General features: G+C 46.6%; 1 protein-coding gene across 1 annotated transcript; it reads right to left on the reverse strand.

Moving 5' to 3' along the window:
* Positions 1-16,875: 16,875 nt before the first annotated feature.
* Positions 16,876-19,757, reverse strand: CCN1 (cellular communication network factor 1). The gene is made up of 5 exons (XM_082669814.1): positions 19,482-19,757; positions 18,967-19,180; positions 18,261-18,617; positions 17,924-18,135; positions 16,876-17,820 (listed from the first exon to the last, which is right to left on the reverse strand). The coding sequence occupies exons 1-5, from the start codon at positions 19,542-19,544 to the stop codon at positions 17,518-17,520; spliced, it is 1,149 nt and encodes a 382-aa protein (XP_082525940.1). The 5' UTR covers positions 19,545-19,757; the 3' UTR covers positions 16,876-17,517.
* Between the last annotated feature and the right edge of the window lie 1,067 nt (positions 19,758-20,824).

The following is a 20,824-nucleotide window of genomic DNA, read 5'->3' on the forward strand; positions in this document are numbered from 1 at the left end:
TCAGACAATAAGAACCTGAGGCAGAGCTCTCCGAACGTCCTTGGGAGGCCTCCCACGAGGAAGAACGCGAGGGCGGCCTCTCGTGTGTTGCGCTGTGCAGGGAGCTGAAGGCCACCACCCGGCAGAGTGGCCCGCAGCTACCGAGAGCCTCCACGCTTCTGCCCAGGCTGTTCCCTCTGCCTGGGATGCCTTTCCCTAAGCTCTCGTCCACTCCTGTCTCCTCCTTGGGCTGCTCCAGGAAGAATCAGGGGCTCCACAAGGCTTTGCGCATGCCTCTCTCACCCCCAGATTCGGGGCTCCTAGAGAAATGTGCTGGCAACGTGTCTGCCCAATACACTCCTTATACCTCTGAGGTTGGCGACAGCTCCAGGGTGGAGGGAAAAGTCCCGTCCTGGCAGGTGGGAGATGTGGGTTCTGGTCTCATCTCTGGCCCTGGCTATGCTGTGTAACCTCTTCTCACATTCCCGGGGAATTAAAATGATTTGTTTTGATCTGCCTCTTCCACAGATGGTGACCTGTCGAAGGACAGGGACATTTAACCCCAGACACTGGTCTCAGCAAGGAGTAGGCACACCTCTATTAAATAAGTTTAAGTAATCGTGGACAAACCTTTCTCCTGGGCTCTTACCTCCATCCATCCCTTTCCTTACCAAGTTTAACCCCATAATTAGCCTGGTGTACAACCATCCTCAAAGGGAAAGGATCATCCCCCAAGTCAAAAAAAAAAAAAAAAAAGTGATTTTTCACGTGTGTGTTGCGAGAGCAGAGCGAACCGGAGGCTGCACACGGCTGAGTTCTGGCACCACACGTGTGAACTGTGAAGAATGACTCTCACTCAAGATGAACCACATGTTACTGCAGGGAATCCTTCCGAGATCCTTGAGCTGGAAACGAGTGAGAGGCTTTACTTGGGGCCCATTTTGTAGATGGAAAAGCTGAGGTCAGATTCACAAGCAAGAGAGTTCTCCAATAGCTACAGCCACTTTCCTTTTTTTATTTTTTTATTATTTTTTTCTGTGTTTTTAATTTTTTTATTTTTATTTATTTATTTTAACATCTTTATTGGGGTATAATTGCTTTACAATGGTGTTAGTTTCTGCTTTATAACAAAGTGAATCAGTTATACATATACATATGTTCCCATATCTCTTCCCTCTTGCGTCTCCCTCCTCCCACACTTTCCTTTTTTTAAATAAATTTGTTTATTTATTTATTTATTTTTGGCTGCCTTTGGTCTTCGTTGCTGCATGCGTGCTTTCTCTAGTTGCGGCAAGCGGGGGCTACTCTTCGTTGCGTTGCGCAGGCTTCTCATTGCGGTGGCTTCTCTTGGTGCAGAGCACAGGATCTAGGCGCGCGGGCTTCAGTAGTTGTGGCTTGTGAGCTCTAGAGCGCAGGCTCAGTAGCTGTGGCTCCTGGGCTTAGTTGCTCCACGGCATGTGGGATCTTCCCGGATCAGGACTCGAACCCATGTCCCCTGCATTGGCAGGCAGATTCTCAACCACAGCACCACTAGGGAAGCCCATGCAACCACTTTCCAAAATGAGCAGTAAGTGAAGGGTAGAACCAGGACACGAAACTAAATAGGCTGTGAGTTGTTGGTCTAAAGGCCAAGACTTAGGCACTCCAGTCCCCTGACTCCTTAGGAAAAGTGCTTTCCACGGTCTGCCCACCACACTGGTTAAAGCTACTGAGATTGGCAACAGCACCCAATGCCAAGTAAAAAGCCCTGCCCTAGAAGTGGGAGATGTGGATTCTATCCCCATCTCTGGCACTAATGAAGTCAGTGGCCTTGGCCATGTCACAACCTCCCTTGTCACCTCACCTGCGACCTGAAGAGGTTGGGCTGAGGGTCTGTGACTCCAGCTCACTTCTGCTCTCCTGTGTCATCTGCACAAATGTTTCTCCAGTGACCAATCTGGCACTTGCCCCAGCCTTTTCTTTTACATGTAAAAGGGCTTTCACCTGTCAGTTCCAGCCTCCATGACAGGTAGGAGGGAGTGTGGGTAAGTGCAGGTACATATTGGCACACATTCAATCATGCAAATGGGATTTTTATTGCCTAAATGAGTTTAAAATTTAAAAATGAGTTTCAGGCTGAAGAGGAGAGGCCCCCTTTCCCCATCCCATCCTTGCCTTCATTCTTGCCCACTGGCCCATCCGCACCCCACACCCCCGCCCAGTTGGGGGCCTTTCTGTCATTCCGGCCACCAGTGGAAGCTGCCTGAGGAAGGTCGGTTCTGCCATCCTAATCGGAGCTGCCCTGGTTCACCCTGCTGCACCTGCCAGATGCCTTCTGCTACCTCCCAGGTAGTTAATGATCTCCCCATCGGGCAGAAGAGCCCTTTAATAATTTACCAGAGTAGATAAAGGAAAAAGCATAGTTCTACTTGGAGGCCAGTTAGGCTGGCAATTCAGACAGTATGGATGGAGTTAAGATTGACTTCAATTTCAAACCTAGCTCTTTTGTATAGGATTCCTGCCTTATAGCTATGTATATAAAGTCTTATCAGAATCTTCATTCATATGTTTAAACATCCCAGCCCCACTGTGTGATCAGCACTTTGGGGCTCCTTCACTGCTTAGGGGAATTAGCTGCATAAAACAAAAGAAACCAAAATACCCTAAGACAAAATGAGATTTAAACATTTAAAGAACTCCAGAGAAAGAAAAGTTACTTTGTGTTGTCTGACTTCTTGAGTTCCTTATTAGAATTTGAAAAACAATTTTTTGCAGGGAAATGTACATGCTTTGGAATTAGAGATCTAGGCTGAAATCCTACCTTCAACAAATTGTGAGACTTTGAGGAACTTACTGAGGTTCTCTGAATCTCTTTCCTTATCTGTAAAATGGGGGTAATAATTCTGTCCTTGGGATTTTTTTCATGAGCCATAAATATGTAAAGAACAACCTGGCACACAGTGGACAATAAATGAAGCATCTTCCTCCTCATCTCCTTCATCATCATCAGGCTTGCCCATATCCAGAAAAATTTGGATTTTGAAAAGACATGAGGAAAAAAAAATATTCCCTCTCAAAAGTTTAACAATGAAGTTTAATAAGGGTAAAATGTGGTCCCCAATGAACCACACCTCTTGGAATCCATGACTTTGTGCAGTTCCCTTCCACACTGACTCTGGGTTTGACCATGTGACTTGTTTTTTTTGTTTTTTGTTTTTTTGCGGTACGTGGGCCTCCCACTGTTGTGGTCTCTCCCGTTGCGGAGCACGGGCTCCGGACGCGCAGGCTCAGCGGCCATGGCTCACGGACCCAGCCGCTCCGCGGCATGTGGGATCTTCCCGGACCGGGGCACGAACCCGTGTCCCCTGCATCGGCAGGCGGACTCTCAACCACTGTGCCACCAGGGAAGCCCGATGTGACTTGTTTTGACCAATGATGCATCAGTAAGTTTAATAGGTGATTGCACACTGGGGCTTGTCTTCCTGGAACACTCCCTCTCAGAAGCCAGCTTTTGGCTGTAAAGAAGCTCAGGCTAGACTACGGGTGATGAGAAGCCACAAAAAAGAGAGACCCTGGTGGATAAGGGCCCATCTCAGACATTCCAGCCCCAGCCAGGCTCCTAAATGAGTGAGGAACTGCAGGAGTCACCACCAAGCTAAACGTAGTCAAAAAACAAAATAAGCCACTGTTGTTTTAAGCCACCAAATTTTGGAAGGGTTTGTTACACAAAGACCAAGTCCTAAATTTACATTAAGGAAGGTCAACCATATAAGTAGAAATGGCAGATTATCCTTACAGAAGTTCACATGAGCTGGACCATGGGATTTCAGTTAACCATAAGCATTGACATACTGCTAAACAAACTAAATGCAAGTTTAGCCTGCTTTCATTCAACAGATGAACTGGTTGATGGACCATACAGTTATTAAGTGCCTGCTGCTTACGAGACTTTGTGTCGGGGTCTGGGGAGACCAAGAAATTTAAGACCCAATTCTCCTGTACCATATTGTCTCTTGGATTCTGAAATTTAAGTCTGTACTTGCACTGGAGGCTGGGAAGACAAGAGAGTAAGTGCTCACAGTTTAGTAGGGAAGGTGGATATGTAAAGAGAAGGACACTTTTAGGTCCCTTAAGGAACCAGATAGACTTGCTGGAGTCGGCACTCAGGGAAGATCTAGTGGGCTCTGTTAACCCACCAATATCCCGTTTTTAGAGTGACCTTGACAAAACTCAAGTGTATCTGGAAGCAAACCACCAGGAAATGAAGGCCTGAAGACCAGATCATGTGAGGAATAATTGTAGCCACCATAAATGTTTCTCCTAGGAAAACAACAAGGAAAGGAAAGAAAGGCTGGGAGTGCGGTTGGGGATGGAGGTTGGAGCACATACTTAGAGGAATTTAAGTATGACATAAGGAAGAGAATTAAATTCATTCTGAAAAGCGCTAGGAGGGAACCCTAAACAGTTACTAAAAGCTATAGGGAGATGCGTTTCAACTTAATATCAGAAGAATGGCTAACATGTCTGGAGCATGAGCTGCAGAAAGAGGCAGAGCGGGCACTATCTCTGTCAGTGACAAAGGCTGGGGTCACCCCCTGCCAAGCAGGTGGGGAGAGGCTTCTGGCAGTAGGTGGAGTCAGAAACCTCTAAGTCTCTCCCAAGTGTAAGGCCCCCCAGTTCATTCCCAAAGTTCTGTCGTCGTCATCCTGACTGAATAATCTTATGAAGTAGAACAGATGACACCGGTCTGCCAGCAGTGAGTGGGAGAATTGTCCACCGATGGTGCAGGAGGCCCAGCCCAGAGATTAGGGGTATGAGAATTCAAGCCTCACAGACCCATACCCACTCCCTTAGATGTCTCTTACCACTCTGAAGGGCTCGTGAGAACTTGCGTTTTCCAGGAATTATTTATCACGCCCTGGAGGCAGACTCAGAGGAACAGGTCAGGCAAAGATGAACCTGCAGATTTAGCAAGCGTGGACAGTTCAGGAAGGACAAGGGACGAGGAGTAAGCGAGCGTAAGGATGTCATTTGGCATTTCTGATCAGGTATTCTGCTCTGTCCCAGAACTATTGTCAGGGTACCTAACTGGCTCTCTCCTGCTTCTCTCACCCTCTAGCCTGTAAAACTATAGGGGAGATCTTTCCAGGGATGCGGGCCCCTTTTCCTGTTGGTGGGTTCTGCAGCACCAACGGTTCCAGGACTAGAGACAGGACTACAGATTCATAGGTTCATGGGAAACAGCACGTCTGCGAGGTCAAGTTTAGGATTTCCTGGAGACCTTGCAATTATGGGCCCAGTCAAGGGCCGTCTTCTACCTCTCAGTCACCGGCTCTGGTGAGAATGAAGGGAGGGACTGCAGAGAGACCCTCTTACCTGTCTTTCTCGGGGGCTTCTCAGGCTCTTGCACAGCTGTGCCTTTTCACAGGCTGTTCTCACCACCCCGGTTTCCCTTTCTCCCTTCCCCTTTTCTACCAAGACCCAACTTCCAGATTCTACCCCCGGTAAAACCTGCCCCAACTCTCTCAGGCCGAGGCAGCCGCGTATCTTTCAGCAGAGCTTACTGTAACTAGACTGTGAGGCCAGAAACCGTCTTGTTCACCTCTTTCTTCCCCAGAGGAAGGGGCCCAGAACCTGGAGTGTCTCTGATGCTCAGTACACACGGTGGAACGTGTGGCGCGCTCCCTCACCCCCATACGCGTGGCACATGCTCACTGATGCTCTGCTCTGTGCAGGGCACATACCTGCACTATCGCTGTGGCCCATCTCTCTCAAGTTGGAATGCAACTCTGCTCAGAAATAACTTCATTCTAAAGTAAATGAAACAAAGGCAACTGTGGTTTCCATCTGTTCCCTCTGCAGTGGGGAAGCCCTGGCACCTGGGGGAGGGGATTTGGTCTATCGGGGGCCTGAGCAGACCAGGAACCCTCAAAGAAGAGAGGCCAGTCGCGGCAGAAACCCTTCAAGCCACTGACCCAGCACAAAGGCTCTGCTGTGAGGAAACTCAATATAAGGGTGTGCCTTGCTCCGTGGGAACTCGATACACAAAAATCCGAAGTCATAAAATAGATAAATCTGTGGTGGTTACTGATTTTACAAGAGGACTCTCCAGCAGCACCTCTGAACAGCCAGCTCCCACAGTCTACTTTACCTCTGATTTTATTTTCAGGCGTTTGATATTACACACCGGTTTTCAGGAGAAACATAAATAGGTCCCCGGGGAGCCTGGTGTCACAGTGTGTCTGGCCAGCAGCTTGTTGACCAGGCCTTAAGGCGAGCGGGCCTGGAGCTGCCCTAAGCGCTGAAGGGGCTGTGTTTCAGGAGCCCCCTCCTAGCTCCCCGAGTCTGACTGCTTCCAATGGCAGGAGCAATAGGAAGAACCAGGAACAATCTGGACCTTCTTGCCTCTACCTGAGTGGGCTGATTGATTGCTCAGGGGAACACAGGATTTGTATCAGATACTCATTCATTCATTCACTCACTCACTCATTCATTCAAAGGTGTTTGCTATGGACTTGCTGTGTGACACTGCACTAGGTACAGCAAAGCAGAGAAGACCGTAAGGGGGGGGCGGTTCCTGTCCTCTAGGAACTCACAGTCTGGTGGGAAAGACAAGTCCTGGATTTCATTGATTCTTGAAAGTACATGTTTTCACCCTTTAAGAGCTCCGAAAACACAATGCATCTTACTTCAGGTGTGACTAGTTTAACTGACTGGGTTTTTCTTAGTGGTATGTAAAAGGATGATGTTACCTTGCAATCGTCAGCGTCTTAGATGAAACAGGGTAGATGAAAGTGCTAAGTAATGGTTTAATGCCACAGAACTCCAAGTGGGATGTGATGTTGGAAGGATGAAATTAGGCCCCTGTGTGAATATACCTCATGGGTTTCCTGTTGCCGGGAATGTGTGTCACAAGTTTGAAATAATGTCCCTTGTCCACAGTTATCCAGGGAATCCAGGCTGGAGTAGCGTTGCCCTTCCTCCATTCTGGGAGTGGGAAATGGTAGCCCCACAACCTGATTGCCTTCCATGTGGGTCCTGAGAAAACCAAAGGAGCAAAGTAGCAGGAACAGGTCTGGGTGGCAGCCCTTAAGGAATGAGGAAATTGGTGTTGGATCTCTGACTCTTAGATGGCAAGTCCTTAAGTCCTTGGTCAGCTGGACCTTCCAAGACCCAGCACTGTGCCTGGCCAATAATAAACAGGAATATAAACAACAACTCGTGTGTGTGTGTGTGTGTGTGTGTGTGTGTGTGTGTGTGTGTATGCAGATAGATGTAAATATATGTACAGATATATGTCAGATGAATGAATTTCTGTTATGGAGGCCAAATTTTTATTCCAAAAAGTTTCAACGTGACTGCTAATCTTGGCTTTTTGGCCCAAATTCAGAATGATTTCTTGCAGTCTGTCTAATGTTACAGGGGATTTCTTCCCTATCTCTTTTTGGCTTCATTATCCCTTACCCAAAAAAACAGTGGCTCCTGTTGCTGGTACTGAACTCTTGCCCTGTTTTATTTATTTAAATGGCTATGTTCCCATCGCAAGCCAAGAGATCTGGTCTCTAACTTTTGAAAGCATAATGGGGATGTACAGCTTCTAGGCAGATGACAGTGAAAGTGACGGTGGGGCTTAAATAAGTTCTTAGGAGCACATGCAGGTATCTGGAATGGTTTAGACCAAGTACCTCGACATAATAACACAATCCAAATCCTCTGAGTTGGTTCTCATTGATGTAGCACAGAAAGACTATGAATTACTTTATAATTCTTGCCCATACAGAATGTGAAGACACTTGGTTGTTTAGTTATGCCTTTTCTTGACATTCACTTTGATTGTGAGTGCAATTATGAGAGTTCTTTCTCATCTGGAAGAATAGATGAGGTTTCAGGAGCCAGCATGGAGCTGCCCCTGTGGCCTTTTATTTACATGTCACACACTGCAGGCTTTAAAATCCTGGATGAGAAAGCTGTGTGCGGCTAGCCGGAAGCATGAACATCACTCGAGAAGGATCCGGAAGCCATTAATGGGCTGGCCTCCTTCGAGAATCTGACTGTGGCACAAACACAAGAGCGTCAGGTGGCAGCGACCAAGTCATCCAGGCCGCTTCTCTCTGGGCTTTTTGCCTTCGCCGCTGGATCCAAGTAGTCACAGGGCCCTCCTTGGGTGACCTACCAGTGGGTCAGGCCTAGGCTGGATCCTGTCAGTCTGAGATCAACCTGTCATACTGAGGCTGTCATGTAGGAGAAGCAGACTGATTTTCAGCTTGTATCTGGTGAAGTAGCACTGCTACTTCATCCCCTGCAGGATGGCAGCTCGTTACTGTGGTGGTGGGGGATTTCCAAAGGTAATTCCCATAGAAGGGACTGGCCTGTCCCCATCACCAGTTCAGGTCTTCTGTAGGTCCCTTCTGAGGGCTGCTTTTCTTCTTATCAGCTAGAAAAACTAAGATGCAAAATGGCTGTTACTACTCAGGTCTTGTCTGAGACCATGACTTTGCTGGGTTTGACAGAATTCCCAGGCTTCAAATACTTTCGGTTTTTTGGGCTTCCCTGGTGGCGCAGTGGTTGAGAGTCCGCCTGCCGATGCAGGGGACAGGGGTTCGTGCCCGGTCTGGGAAGATCCCACATGCCGCGGAGCGGCTGGGCCCGTGAGCCATGGCCGCTGAGCCTGCGCGTCCGGAGCCTGTGCTCCGCAACGGGAGAGGCCACAACAGTGAGAGGCTCGTGTACCGCAAAAAAAAAATAAATAAAAAACTTTCGGGTTTTTTTCCAGTTTTGGAGGTACTTCCAAGTAGCAAACTCCTATTCATCCCTCAAGACCCAGTTCAGATGTTTTGTCCTCTGTGAAGATTCCTCTGACTACCCTGTATGCTCTCATATTCCTAGGTTCTCTAATGCTGTTACTACGCACCAGAATTATTAGTATACATTGCTACCTCTGCTAGATGTGACAACCTCGTGGCCAGGGACCATGTCTCATTATTTCCTTGTTGGTCACCCATGTCTTGCTGGCCTGTAGCCTGTCAAGTGCTATATACCCGGCAACTGTTAGGTAAAGGAATGAAAGCATTATATTTCTGCCAAATATTTGTTGGTTGGTTCATTCACTTACATCTAAAAGTATTTTCTCCTTTGCATGTGGTTATCTCTGTGTTGTTTATAAAGTCCATAGGCCTCAAAAAGGGCCAAGTGTAAAATCATCAGTTAGGATGATTTTAGCTGTACCAGTTGGTTTAACAATAAATAGCTTGAACGACAGGAGGTTTATTATCACACTAAACAGGAGGTGTGGATGTCAGGGGGCCCGAGGGTCGGGTGATTCAATAGTTCAGTGATCTCTTCAGGGACCCAGGGGCCTCCCACCTTCTGTTCTGCCATCTTCAGTGTATCAGTGATACCTCCCTCCTGAGCTCAAGGCGGGTGATGTCTGGCAAAGGAGAAAAGCATTGCCTCTTCTAGTCTCTTTTTGTTATCAGGGAAACCCTTTCTCAGAAGTTCCCCCAGGGGATATCTCCTTGAGTATCGGAATTGTCATAACCTATTGTTGATAAGGAAGTAAGACCATTATGCTGACTGAAGCCAGTCCTGATGCAATCCCTGGGGTTAGGGGGAAACAGGGGACTCCTTCCCTGAACACATGGAAGGGGGAACGCCTGAACAAAACTGGGGCTCTGCTAGCAAAGAGTCGAGGAAATGGGGGGTGGCTGTGAGGTGAGCATGCAATAGTGTCCCCACACCAAGTATTTAAATAAATTGTGGCACATCAATAATAGAGTGAAAGTCTATGAAACCATTACAATGACTGAGGAAGAACAGCACATAGCAACACTAAATGACTTTCAAGGTATAGTAAATGTAAAGCTCTATGTATAGTCTAACCTTTTTTGTTCATAATAATAATACTAATAAATACCAGGTTAGGCACATCCCAAATCTAGAAGGATGTTACACACCATGCTCTTCAAAGTGGCTGCGTGTGGGGATGTGTGTGAAGGGGAGGATTTACTAGAGAACTTCATTTTTGACATTCTGTATTTCTTATAGTATTGAATTTGTATAAGTATGCCTTCTTTTGTTAAGAAAAAACCCAAATATTAAAGAGAACATTTTAAAAGGCCAAGTATCATTTTGAATGCAAGAAGTCAATTAAAGACATGGGCTCCTTTCCAAGAAAAAACTAATTTGGAACATGCGAGGGACCTCTCTGAAAGTTTTGCTCGTGAGTCCATAATTTAAACTCCTTCCATGAATGAGCAACTTTTTTTTTTTTTTTTAAAGCTAGCCAATCTCCTTAACATAAGTCCTAATTTTTTACAATGTTGAATCATTCTCTGTTTGCTGGAGAATGGCGTCACCCTTGCCATGGGATGCTGACTCTCCTATAGGTAATCCACTGGTGGAAGTCTACCCAGGAGCCATGGTGACACCAAAAACCAGCCAGACTTCCCTGTAACCCAAGCGCTTTCCTGTGCCCCAAATGCCTCTGTCAGGGATAAGCTTGGAGAATAAATCCTGAGGTCTACCTTCTACTCTGCTAACTAACTATAACTACTCAGGAAAGTCCTCAATCTCTCTGGAGTTCATTGAATGCCTCTGAAAAATGAGTGTTATTTATGTGACAGTACTTGAAGTAAGCATTTTGAGTCATTAAAAAAAAATTCTAGAGCAAACCCCCTGGCTATCTGTAATGATTCTACTGGCTCTTTGGTCACTATAAAAATAGATTAAATTCAGCAGAGGTTCAGGATGTGGTGTGTATCTTTGATCAACTTACCCAGTGTCAGTTGGAAAATGTGACATGGTATTATAAATGGAATAGGTACACTTCTCCACAGAAATACACAGGCTGGAATGGTAGAAGGAAGCTGCGAGGCGGGGCATGTTTACAGCCCCGCAGCAACTTGAAATTAATGAAGTGGTCTCTATTCTTTCCCAGGTTTTTCAATGCCTAGAATCATTTTTCTAAGCATTTTCATAGTAAAAGTGGTGCTCTAGTTGTGCCTTTTTAGAAAGGGTCTGGATTTTTTCTTTTTCCTTCTTTAAAAAATATTTTATTGGAGTATAGTTGATTTACAATGTTGTGTTAGTTTCTACTGTACGGCAAAGTGAATCACCTATACGTATACATATATCCCCTCCTTTTTGGATTTTCTTCCCATTTAAGTCACCACAGAGCACTGAGTAGAGTTCCCTGTGCTATACGGTAGATTCTCATTAGAGTCTGGATTTTTTTGTGTGTGTGTGTGGTACGTGGGGGCCTCTCACTGTTGTGGCCTCTCCTGTTGCACAGGCTCTGGACGCGCAGGCTCAGCGGCCATGGCTCACGGGCCCAGCCGCTCCGCGGCATGTGGGATCTTCCCGGACCGGGGCACAAACCCGTGTCCCCTGCATCGGCAGGCAGACTCTCAACCACTGCGCCACCAGGGAAGCCCCAGAGTCTGGATTTTTAAAGATCATCTCTGCTTGCCCTTCAACTCCTCCAACTGCAAGGATACACACGTATCTCTTCTCCATCCGTCTCCATCCATCGCTGGTGAACTGCAGAGCACCCACTCTAAGGGGGGAAGCTGCAGCTCAGCTCCCACCATGTGCAAACTGCCATGTAGAAACCAAGGTCCACTGCTGCCAGACCTATGAATTTTTCCCAAAAAAACCCAGAAATTTGAACTTAAAAAAAATACTCAGTTTTCAAATATTGGCAACAAATCCCAGTTTTTATAAACTCTCTTCAGGCTGAACAAACCATATTTATTGCCCCATCCTGCTTAAGCCACCAGCTGAGGACCTCTGCGGTGGAGCAATGTAGGACAAACTTGCTTTCTCTTCTGCGTGAAGATCTGGAGACTTGGAAGCTCCAGATCTCCATGGAGAAGAGAAAAGCAAATTCTAGTTGTGCCTTTTCAAACTCCTTTCAATCTATTCTTAGTTGGTACTCATTCATTGACAAAACTCTTTCAGAAATTTAAAATCTGGTAGGAAGAGTTAAACAGCCACTGACAGTGTTGTGGTTTCATTGCTACAATGAGGATTTATTTGCCTGACAAGCCAAAGGATGGAGCACTTTTTTTCTGTCTTACAGTGTGTGCAAGCAAGGGACTGTGTCTTATTGTATTCATGCAGATTTGGAGAAGACTTTTCTCCAGAGATTTTATAAGGATCTCCCTCTATTCCCCCACCTGCAGCCATTTCAGTTGAGGTGGATCCTGCTGGTTCTGTATGGAATTTGGGGTTAGTGTTCTAGAAACCTTCTTAAGGTGCCCCATGCATCTACCTGGTCAATGCAAAATAAATCCCGGAGCTCTTCCCGCATACATGCACAAGCATGGTGAGAGGCCTAGAGGGATCGTAGGTATAACTAGCAAAGCTTTTGCTTTTTTCTGACCGCTCAAATGCATTCCAGTTTAGAGAGTGGACATGAGTTTCTTCTCCCCAAAAGGTTTTACAACACGGGTGCTGTGATTGTTAATTTTATGTGTCAACTTGGCTAGGCTATGGTGCTGGTTTGTTTGGTGGAACACCAGTCTAGATGTTGCTGTCATGTATTTCTTAGACATGATTAACATTTAAATCAGTCGACTCTGATGTAGTGAACCACTTTAGACTGGGTCTGGGTGGGGAGGGAAGGTTACTGAGAATGTGGCATTGATGCTGAGAACTGCATGATAGGAAGAAGCTTAGATCAGGGAGCTTGGCATTTGGGGCAAAGGAACAGCTAGTGCAAAGGTCCTGAGGAGGCATTTACTTGGCTTATTTCAAAAAGAGTTGAGTGGGAGCACAGTAAGCGAGGGTAAATGAAGGAAGTAGGCAGGTTCCAGGAGCTGTGTGCCGAGTAAGGAGATGAATCTTATTCCAAGAGCAATGGGAAGCCATGGAGCCTTTAAGCCTCCTGTTCTTAACAGGATTGGCCTGTTCTGATTTACATTTTTAAAGAATTACTCTGGCTTCTGTAAGGAAAATGGATTATTGGAGGGCAAGAATGGAAACCACTGATGTTTCAGTTATCTATCGCTGTGTAACAAACAACACCCAAAATTTAGCGCCTTAAAATAATCATATTGGTTTGCTCATTATTTTATGGGTCAGGAATTCTGGGGACTCAACAGGCAGCTCATCTCTGATTTACAAGATGTCAGCTGGGGCTGGAGGATCCACTTCCTAGATGGTGTCTTCACATACATGTGGTATCCAAATGCTCCCTGATCTTCCTCTTTCTCCACACGGCATCTGATCCTCTCAGACCTATCCATGTGGCATGGGCTTCTCAGTCTGCTGGTCTCAGGGTACTCGTACCTCTTATATTGAAGCTGCTTTCTAAGAGAAAGGAAGTAGGAGTTCCTAGCCAGTGTTGTATTTGGAACTAGCACCATATCACATCACTTCCTAGATATTCATTGGTCAAAGCAGTCAAAGAGTCCACCCAGCTCCAAGAGGGTAGAGAAGTAGACCCCATCTATTGATGGGAGAGCATCAGGGTCACATTGCAGAAGGGCATGTGGGTTGGAAGATGTTGTTGCAGCCACCTTTGGAAAATACAATATGCCACAAGTAAGGAGGCCATTCCAGTAATTCAGGCAAGAGATGATGGTGTCTTAGATTTGGATGTTTGCACTAGATTAAGAAAGGGGTGGATTCAGAATAAATGAGCAGAATATATGAGAACTGTAAAGTACTAACAAATGCAGCTAAGTACTTGTTTAATTAAATTGCACTTTGTAAGATTACTTGGATGAGCGTTGCCCATCACCAATAAAGTAAGTCACAGGTAAGTCTGTTGTATTCATAGGACACTTGTATTATTGCTGTGCTTCACAATGTGCTTTGTTTCAGAGAATGAGTTATTTAGGACAGGGACTTAATGAGGCCCAGATATTGGGGCTACACAGGGAGAGGAAAAACTATGGACCTACATACTGTGAGATCCAGGGATTGTCACATGCTATGACCAGGGGTGCTTTAGAGAGTAAAGAGGGCCTTACATTTTCGAAGGCTTCATGGAGATGAGTGCTTTTGCCCACAGAAAGACCTGAGCAGTTTTCACCTCATACATTCAGGTGCTTGAGGAGACAAAGTTTTTAAGGTATGGGAGTCAATGCACCAAAGAGAGTATATAAAAAATAATTATTTTGGTGACAAAAATGTGAGAATCTATTGTTCCATTTTAAAACAGCAGAGGAGAATCCAGAAACTCACTCAGGGGCACCCAGTAAATTAATGGCAGAGCTGGTGTAAAAGACACGTCTCCTGATTTTAGTCTGGGATTCTTTCCATGGCGTCATCTGCCACCCTGCCCAGAGCACAGCTTCGTTCTCTACTATGGTCCCACTGCACACTTGCTATTGCTCAAGTGACTTTCAAATAGCACCAGAAGGCAGAAAACAGGTTGTGAACAAATCATATCTGGTCTCTCTACTGGTAAAATAACTAAAATGTACTCTGCTAATTTTGATTCAGTTGCAACTCTTTGTGGAGTGGACAGCACATGCGCTTACGTGGGAAACATCACCATAAGACCACTCACTGTGCTGCTAAATGTCCCAAAGAATATTTCTTAAAATTCACTAAATTCCTAAGATTCTGGGGTCACATTATAACTCTCAATGCTTACACCTCTATCAAAAACAAAAACAAAAAAAACAGCTCAAGAACACCAGGGTCTTTTAGATTGGAAAGTGGTTACAACACAAGATTTTTACCGTGTGTGGAGGTTACATATAATGTACATTACAATGAATGTTTATATATGCAACTTCTATTTTATATTTTCAATACACGGTTTTTTATTGTGTTTTCTCAATATTTGAAGTAGGCAGCATTCCATTCCAGATCTAGATAAAACTGATACGCTCTAAATTGCATAATTTTATTCTCAATTACTTTTAATGTCTTCACTCTTTTTCTATAGCCAAATCAAATGGACATATTTTGTGTCTATTTGTGTTCTTTTAAATTAATTGAGATTAATGACCCAAAGATCCAGTGTTTTCCCATGCTAGGTTTGTTTCACATTTGAACTTAATTGGACAAATATTACCTCACTACATACTTGAAGGGTCTATAAAATATTGCTCCTTGATCTTTCTGTAAGAAGCAATTTGCTGGGCTCTAGTGTTGGAAGACAGTACCTCAGGATTGGTGCCTGGGAATGTGTAAATTTTGCCTATGGATTTAGATGTGTGTTTGACAAGATTGCACCACAAAATCCTCACAACTTTATTATATGTTTTACATGTTCTATTGCGCTGACAAGTTAAACTGCATCCAAGACTGAGCCAGGTGGTGTTTAAATTTCCAAATACCTTAAAATTTGAATGCCTCGGGCAGGAAAAACTGACTACTCAGTAGGCACAGTTGTAATATTTCAGGCAAGATATTGTCAGAATCAAAAGAGTGAAGGCCGAGCTTCCCCGGTGGCGCAGTGGTTGGGAGTCCGCCTGCCGGTGCAGGGGACACAGGTTCGTGCCCCGGTCCGGGAGGATCCCACGTGTCGCGGAGTGGCTGGGCCCGTGAGCCATGGCCGCTGGGCCTGTGTGTCCGGAGCCTGTGCTCCGCGGCGGGAGGGGCCACAATGGTGAGAGGCCCATGTACTGCAAAAAAAAAAAAAAGAAGTGAAGACCTTTGCCCATAGATTTTACTATCACATTTACATGAATCTTTGTGCATTTCAGTAAGGCTCTAAAACAGGTGCTTAGGCAGTGCTTTTCTGTAGGTCTTAATGAAGCATCAATATTAAACTATTTTGAAAACTCACTCTTATAGGATCCCAGAAGCAGTCCCCCTCCTCCCCTTTTAAAGCACTTTCTCTTATTGCCTAAAAATTCAAGTACTCTCTTAACAAAGTGCAGACTGATATATTTCACTATGGATTTGAACAGGAGCCAAGAGGGTTGATGAAAGGAAATCTTCTCTCTATAAAAGGTTTATTGTCAGTGCTTTCTAAAGATGTAGATTCTTCTAAAACCAGCTACCAGCATTTTCACAAACATTAACACAGCCTTCTCAACCTCTCCTAGACCTACGATTCGGGTCCTTTCAGGCAAGCTCTGCGTCTAGCCTCTGACCTTCTAGATAGCCAATTCAATCTAATTGCTCCCCCCACCTCAATATAACTTATATTCTAAAGAGGAAAGGGGGTGGGGTAGCGTGGTCCTCATGCTTTTGGAAAAGTACTTGAAATTCCTTGCATTCCTTTGCATTTAACGGTATGTTTACCTAATCATCAGCTTATTAGGATTAACACAAGTCATTGCTTCAAGCTCATTCAGTGAAAACAAACTGACTCCTATGGATTCCAAGATTTTTTCTCTGATCCCAACCATGGGTGAATTTTTAAGTCGTTCTCCCAAGTTTTAGGAACAATATTAGAAAAATATAAAGTTATAAACAAGGGACCTTATATCACATTATCCAACCATGCTTAATCTTGCCCATGGATTTCGAGGTAGTCAGCCTGAGTTATGGACTGTTTTCATTAAAGTTTCCTCTACCGAAGGGACCTGCACAATTACCTAGTGATTAAAATGATAAATGACTCTACTATACCCACCTCAAAGAGCTTGGGTGATGGAGACCCTTAGGCTTTGAATTCTTATGAAAATAAAGCATTATTATTTAAATCACAAACTTAGCTTCAGATTCCTTCTTGTGCTTTGTACAATGCCTGGTGTTCAATACATGTTTTTAAAACAGATTACTCTAAATTCCAAGATTTTTTTTCTACTGAAGATATAAAAGCAATCATTGTTAGATTTTTAGAGGTTAGTTCCCTGCTCTATCCCAAGCACCTGGAACAGTTCCTGGTACAAAGTAGGTACTCAGTAAATCCTGTTTCAATGATTGAATGCATAAGCTAGATCGTCCCCAATGGTTTTGAACATTCTCTAAAAATACTGAATGCCATAAACTCAGATATTAGGTAAATATTTCTTTATTAAATGATTAATTCCATAAATAAATTCTTTTCACTGAATATAAAATTAAAATCATTTACAAATTATTCCAGTATTACATTTCCCCTCCCTCCCCGAAAGCTACATTTTGATAAATAAAAACATTCAGTCTTAAAACACCTGATTTCTGTTTGCAATTTAGAGTGCAGATAGCTGCCTCTCATGGACACTCACAGAGTGTCACCTTCTGGAAGGGATGGACCCCCCCTCCCATTTACTTCTGTCAAAGGATGGAGTCTTTAAGTGTCCAACTAATCTTATTACCTTTTACAACTGTAAAACCGAAATGGAAAAAGCCTAGAGAAAAATACGCTTACCAAATAATTTACAAACAGAAAACAGAACGTCATCAACACCACAAGCTCCAAAATGAAGCAGTAACGTGTGCTCCAATATTATGAAGCAAAGTATTCTCCAATTGCGGCTGCATTAGTGTCCATGTGCACCAGCACACCTGGCAGTTTCGAAATACCTTAATACTACTCAAGAATGAGCAGTGCATCCCTTCTACAATGAGTCCCTTCAGCCCGCCGCCCCCACCCACGCCTCCATGACGCTGACACTCTTCTCTCCCCACTTTGTCCGCCCTCGTGCTGGAAAACGCAGGTAGCATTTAGTCCCTAAATTTGTGAATGTCATTGAACAGTCTGTAGAAGGGAAAGGCTGCCTCGTTGGCATGTGGGCAGTTGTAGTTGCATCTGCAGGACTGGATCATCATGACGTTCTTGGAAAACGTCTCCCCATCTTCGCAGCGGAACCGCATCTTCACAGTCCTGGTCTGCTGAGGCGTGCAGCAGCGGCCGTCCACGCAGGAACCGCAGTACTTGGGCCGGTATTTCTTCATACTCGAACATCCAGCGTAAGTAAACTTGACCGGTTCAGGGGATTTCTTGGTCTTGCTGCATTTCTTGCCCTTCTGTAAGAAAGAGAAGAGAAGGGAAGTTAGTGTTTCTCTTTCTTGGAAGAGATGCTCCCATCTCACCCAGGGGACCAGTCTACACGGCACCGCAGGCACTTACTTTCAGGCTGCTGTACACTGGCTGTCCACAAGGCCGCACTTCACAGATCCGGGTTTCTTTCAGCAGGCGGCATTCAGGGTTGTCATTGGTAACGCGTGTGGAGATACCAGTTCCACAGGTTTTTGAGCATTGGGACCACGAAGTCGTTTGGACGATACATTTCTGGCCATGTGAAGAAGGGCTGTACAGAATGCGAGGTTCCATTCCAAAAACTAGAGGGACAAACAAGAGGAAAGATTTCTCAGAGGCATACCGACACAAACAGCTTCAGGTTCTCATTCCTCTGAAGTTTCAAACTAGGAATGCGTTTCAGTACAATGTCTCAGTCTTCACTTACCGGGGAGCCGCTTCAGGGAGCCGCCTTTTCCAATTGCAATTAATTCATTGTTTCTCGTTAACTCCACCTCCGAGGCATCGAAGGCCAGCTCCTTGCCCAGGAGGCCGTCCCTGTCGTCCATGGGGTCCTTGGCACCATCCTCGTCGCAGACCCACTCCTCACAGCACTGCCCGGTAACTTTGACCAGCCGGGGGTTGGGACAGCCCAAGCTTGGGAGAGAGAGTTCTTGGGGACACAGAGGAATGCAGCCCACGGCGCCGTCAATACATGTGCACTGATGTTTACAGTTGGGCTGGAAACTTTCCCCATTCTGGTAGATTCTGGAGTTATATTCACAGGGTCTGCCCTCTGACTGAGCTACAAAGAGCACCAAAAAAGAAAGGGAGAAGAGAATAAAGTTAAGATTCCGTACGACAGCCTGAAACTCAGACATATTTTCTGCTGCTAAATTCAATTGATGGTAAAGTTTCCTATGATTCCCCGGAGACTCCAGAGCAGAACAATAAGTTAGTCAGGAATCACTTTTCCGTATGCGCTTTTCGTTGGGCCCAGACACACTGAATTGCATTCCAGACTGCTGAAATCATGTGCCTTTCTGCCAAGCTACCAACAACAAAGCATCACCATACATGGTCGCAAAATTACTAAACTTCTGGACTACGGGGACTATTCTTTTTTTAAAGGGGCCAAACCACAAGCATCTTACCTCTGCAGATCCCCTTCAGAGCGGTGGAGCTGGCGCCGAAGTTGCATTCCAGCCCCTTGGTGTGGTCGCAGGGCTGCGTTTTGCTGCAGTCCTCGTTGAGCTGCTTGGCGCAGACCTTACAGCAGCCGCAGGCGTCCCGGACCAGCCCGACTCCCGGGGCGCACTTGGGCGCCTCCAGGGGGCAGTGGCAGGCGGCGGGGCAGGTGGAGAGAGCCTGGAAGGGGGAGAGGACACGTGTGAGGCTCGGCGCGGTGCGCAGGAAGGACGCCCCGGGAAGGGACGGGGGTGTCTGACCCGGGCGGCAGGGGGTCTCTGATCCCGTCCAGCCCGGCCACCCCGGGCGGCTGCGTACGCCGGCAGGGCCCCCCGGCACGTCTTCAGGGCGGGCTTAAAGAAAGAGCTCCCCCGAAACGCCCCGCCGAACTTCCGAGTCTAGCTTTTCCGGCCACGGGCCATCTGGGGAAAGGCGAAGGGGCTGCTAGAGCGGACGGGGAAGCGGTGGCCAAAGAACTCACCAGCCTGGCCAAGTGGAGAAGGGTGACGGCGAGGGCGAGCGTCCTGGCGGTGCTGGAGCTCATCGTGGCGCGCAGGAGGGGTCCGGGCGAGCGCGGAGGCAAAGACGCCAACACACCGGTGCGTAGCGGCCGGGCCGGCGCGGCTGGGGCGGTGGGCCGGACTGTGGGCCGGGCGGCGGGGAGGCGAGAGCCAGGCAGGCGAGCGGGCTGCGGGCGTCCTTCTCTCGAGGTCCTTGCCGGGGAGGGACGGAAGGCGCGGATGCTGCTCGGGGGCGCTCTCGCTCGCGGTCTGCCCCAGCGCCCAGAGCCCGCCTTTTATACGGGCCGGCCGCGGCGCCGCGTGTTGCAGTGACGTCGGCTCTGTCTGCGCGTTCCAGAATTCTCAAACATCTCAGGAATGCTGGTTGGCGCGGGCTCCTGCCAAGCGCCTCCCCTGGCTCCGTTGCACTTTTTTTTTTTTTTTTTTTTTTTGTCCTGGACCCGTCAAGAAAACAATCTTCCGTTTTTTCCACTTTAAATAACGACTTCTATTGGGGAGGGCTCTTCTTGGAGTGATGGTGGTGATGGCCGAGGGGGGCGAGTTCAGAACTTTGCCTGGATTGGGAGGGTGGGAGGACCTGGAGGGAGGAACAAAAGTCGTTTTGTTTGGTGATGCCGAGTTGACTGGGCAGCCTTGGAACCCCTCACCCAGGGAGGCAGCGAACTGTTTGCTTGTTTACAGCGAAGGTGAGAGTCAAGTTATCTATTGAGAGAGGCGAACGGGGAGGGAGAGTGTCTGGGAGCCAGGAATCTATCTGAGGACTTCATAGAAGCGTGCTCGGATCAAGTCCCAAATCTTTGGCATGGTGTTTATTGGACAAGTGAAGTGTATTGCAAATTAATACCCGAGGTGGCATTTATGAATGAGAAGGGGAAAAAAAAATCAACTTCCCCCATCGTCTGGCAGTTTCCCAGGCAGAGGTCTTCCCCCGTCCGCCAACACCCCCCCCCCCCCCGCTCCCTCCGCTTTTTGGTATGTCGTACTTGTTTGCTTTTGGAGGTTCCCACTTTAGTTCCAGCCCACTGCCTGGGTTGGAAGTCCGAGAGGAAACGAACGCAGGGAGCTCTCTGGGAGGCGGACTTACACTTCCTCACGGATGCGGGAGACTGGGTAAGCCCTTCCAGGCTCCCTCCGCGGGCGGGAGACGACGCTAACTAAGCAGCCAGCCAGAAGCGGAGGGGACCACCGTGGCGTGATTTGTATTGAGATCATCACCTGTATATACTGCAAAACCAAACCAGATTCCAGCACCATTGTGCCCAGTGGATCTCTGGAAAAAGCAGACTCCTTGACGCTGAAAGTT

The sequence above is a fragment of the Grampus griseus genome (genome assembly GCF_964374135.1).
Source record: "Grampus griseus genome assembly, chromosome: 1".
Classification (NCBI taxonomy): domain Eukaryota; kingdom Metazoa; phylum Chordata; class Mammalia; order Artiodactyla; family Delphinidae; genus Grampus; species Grampus griseus.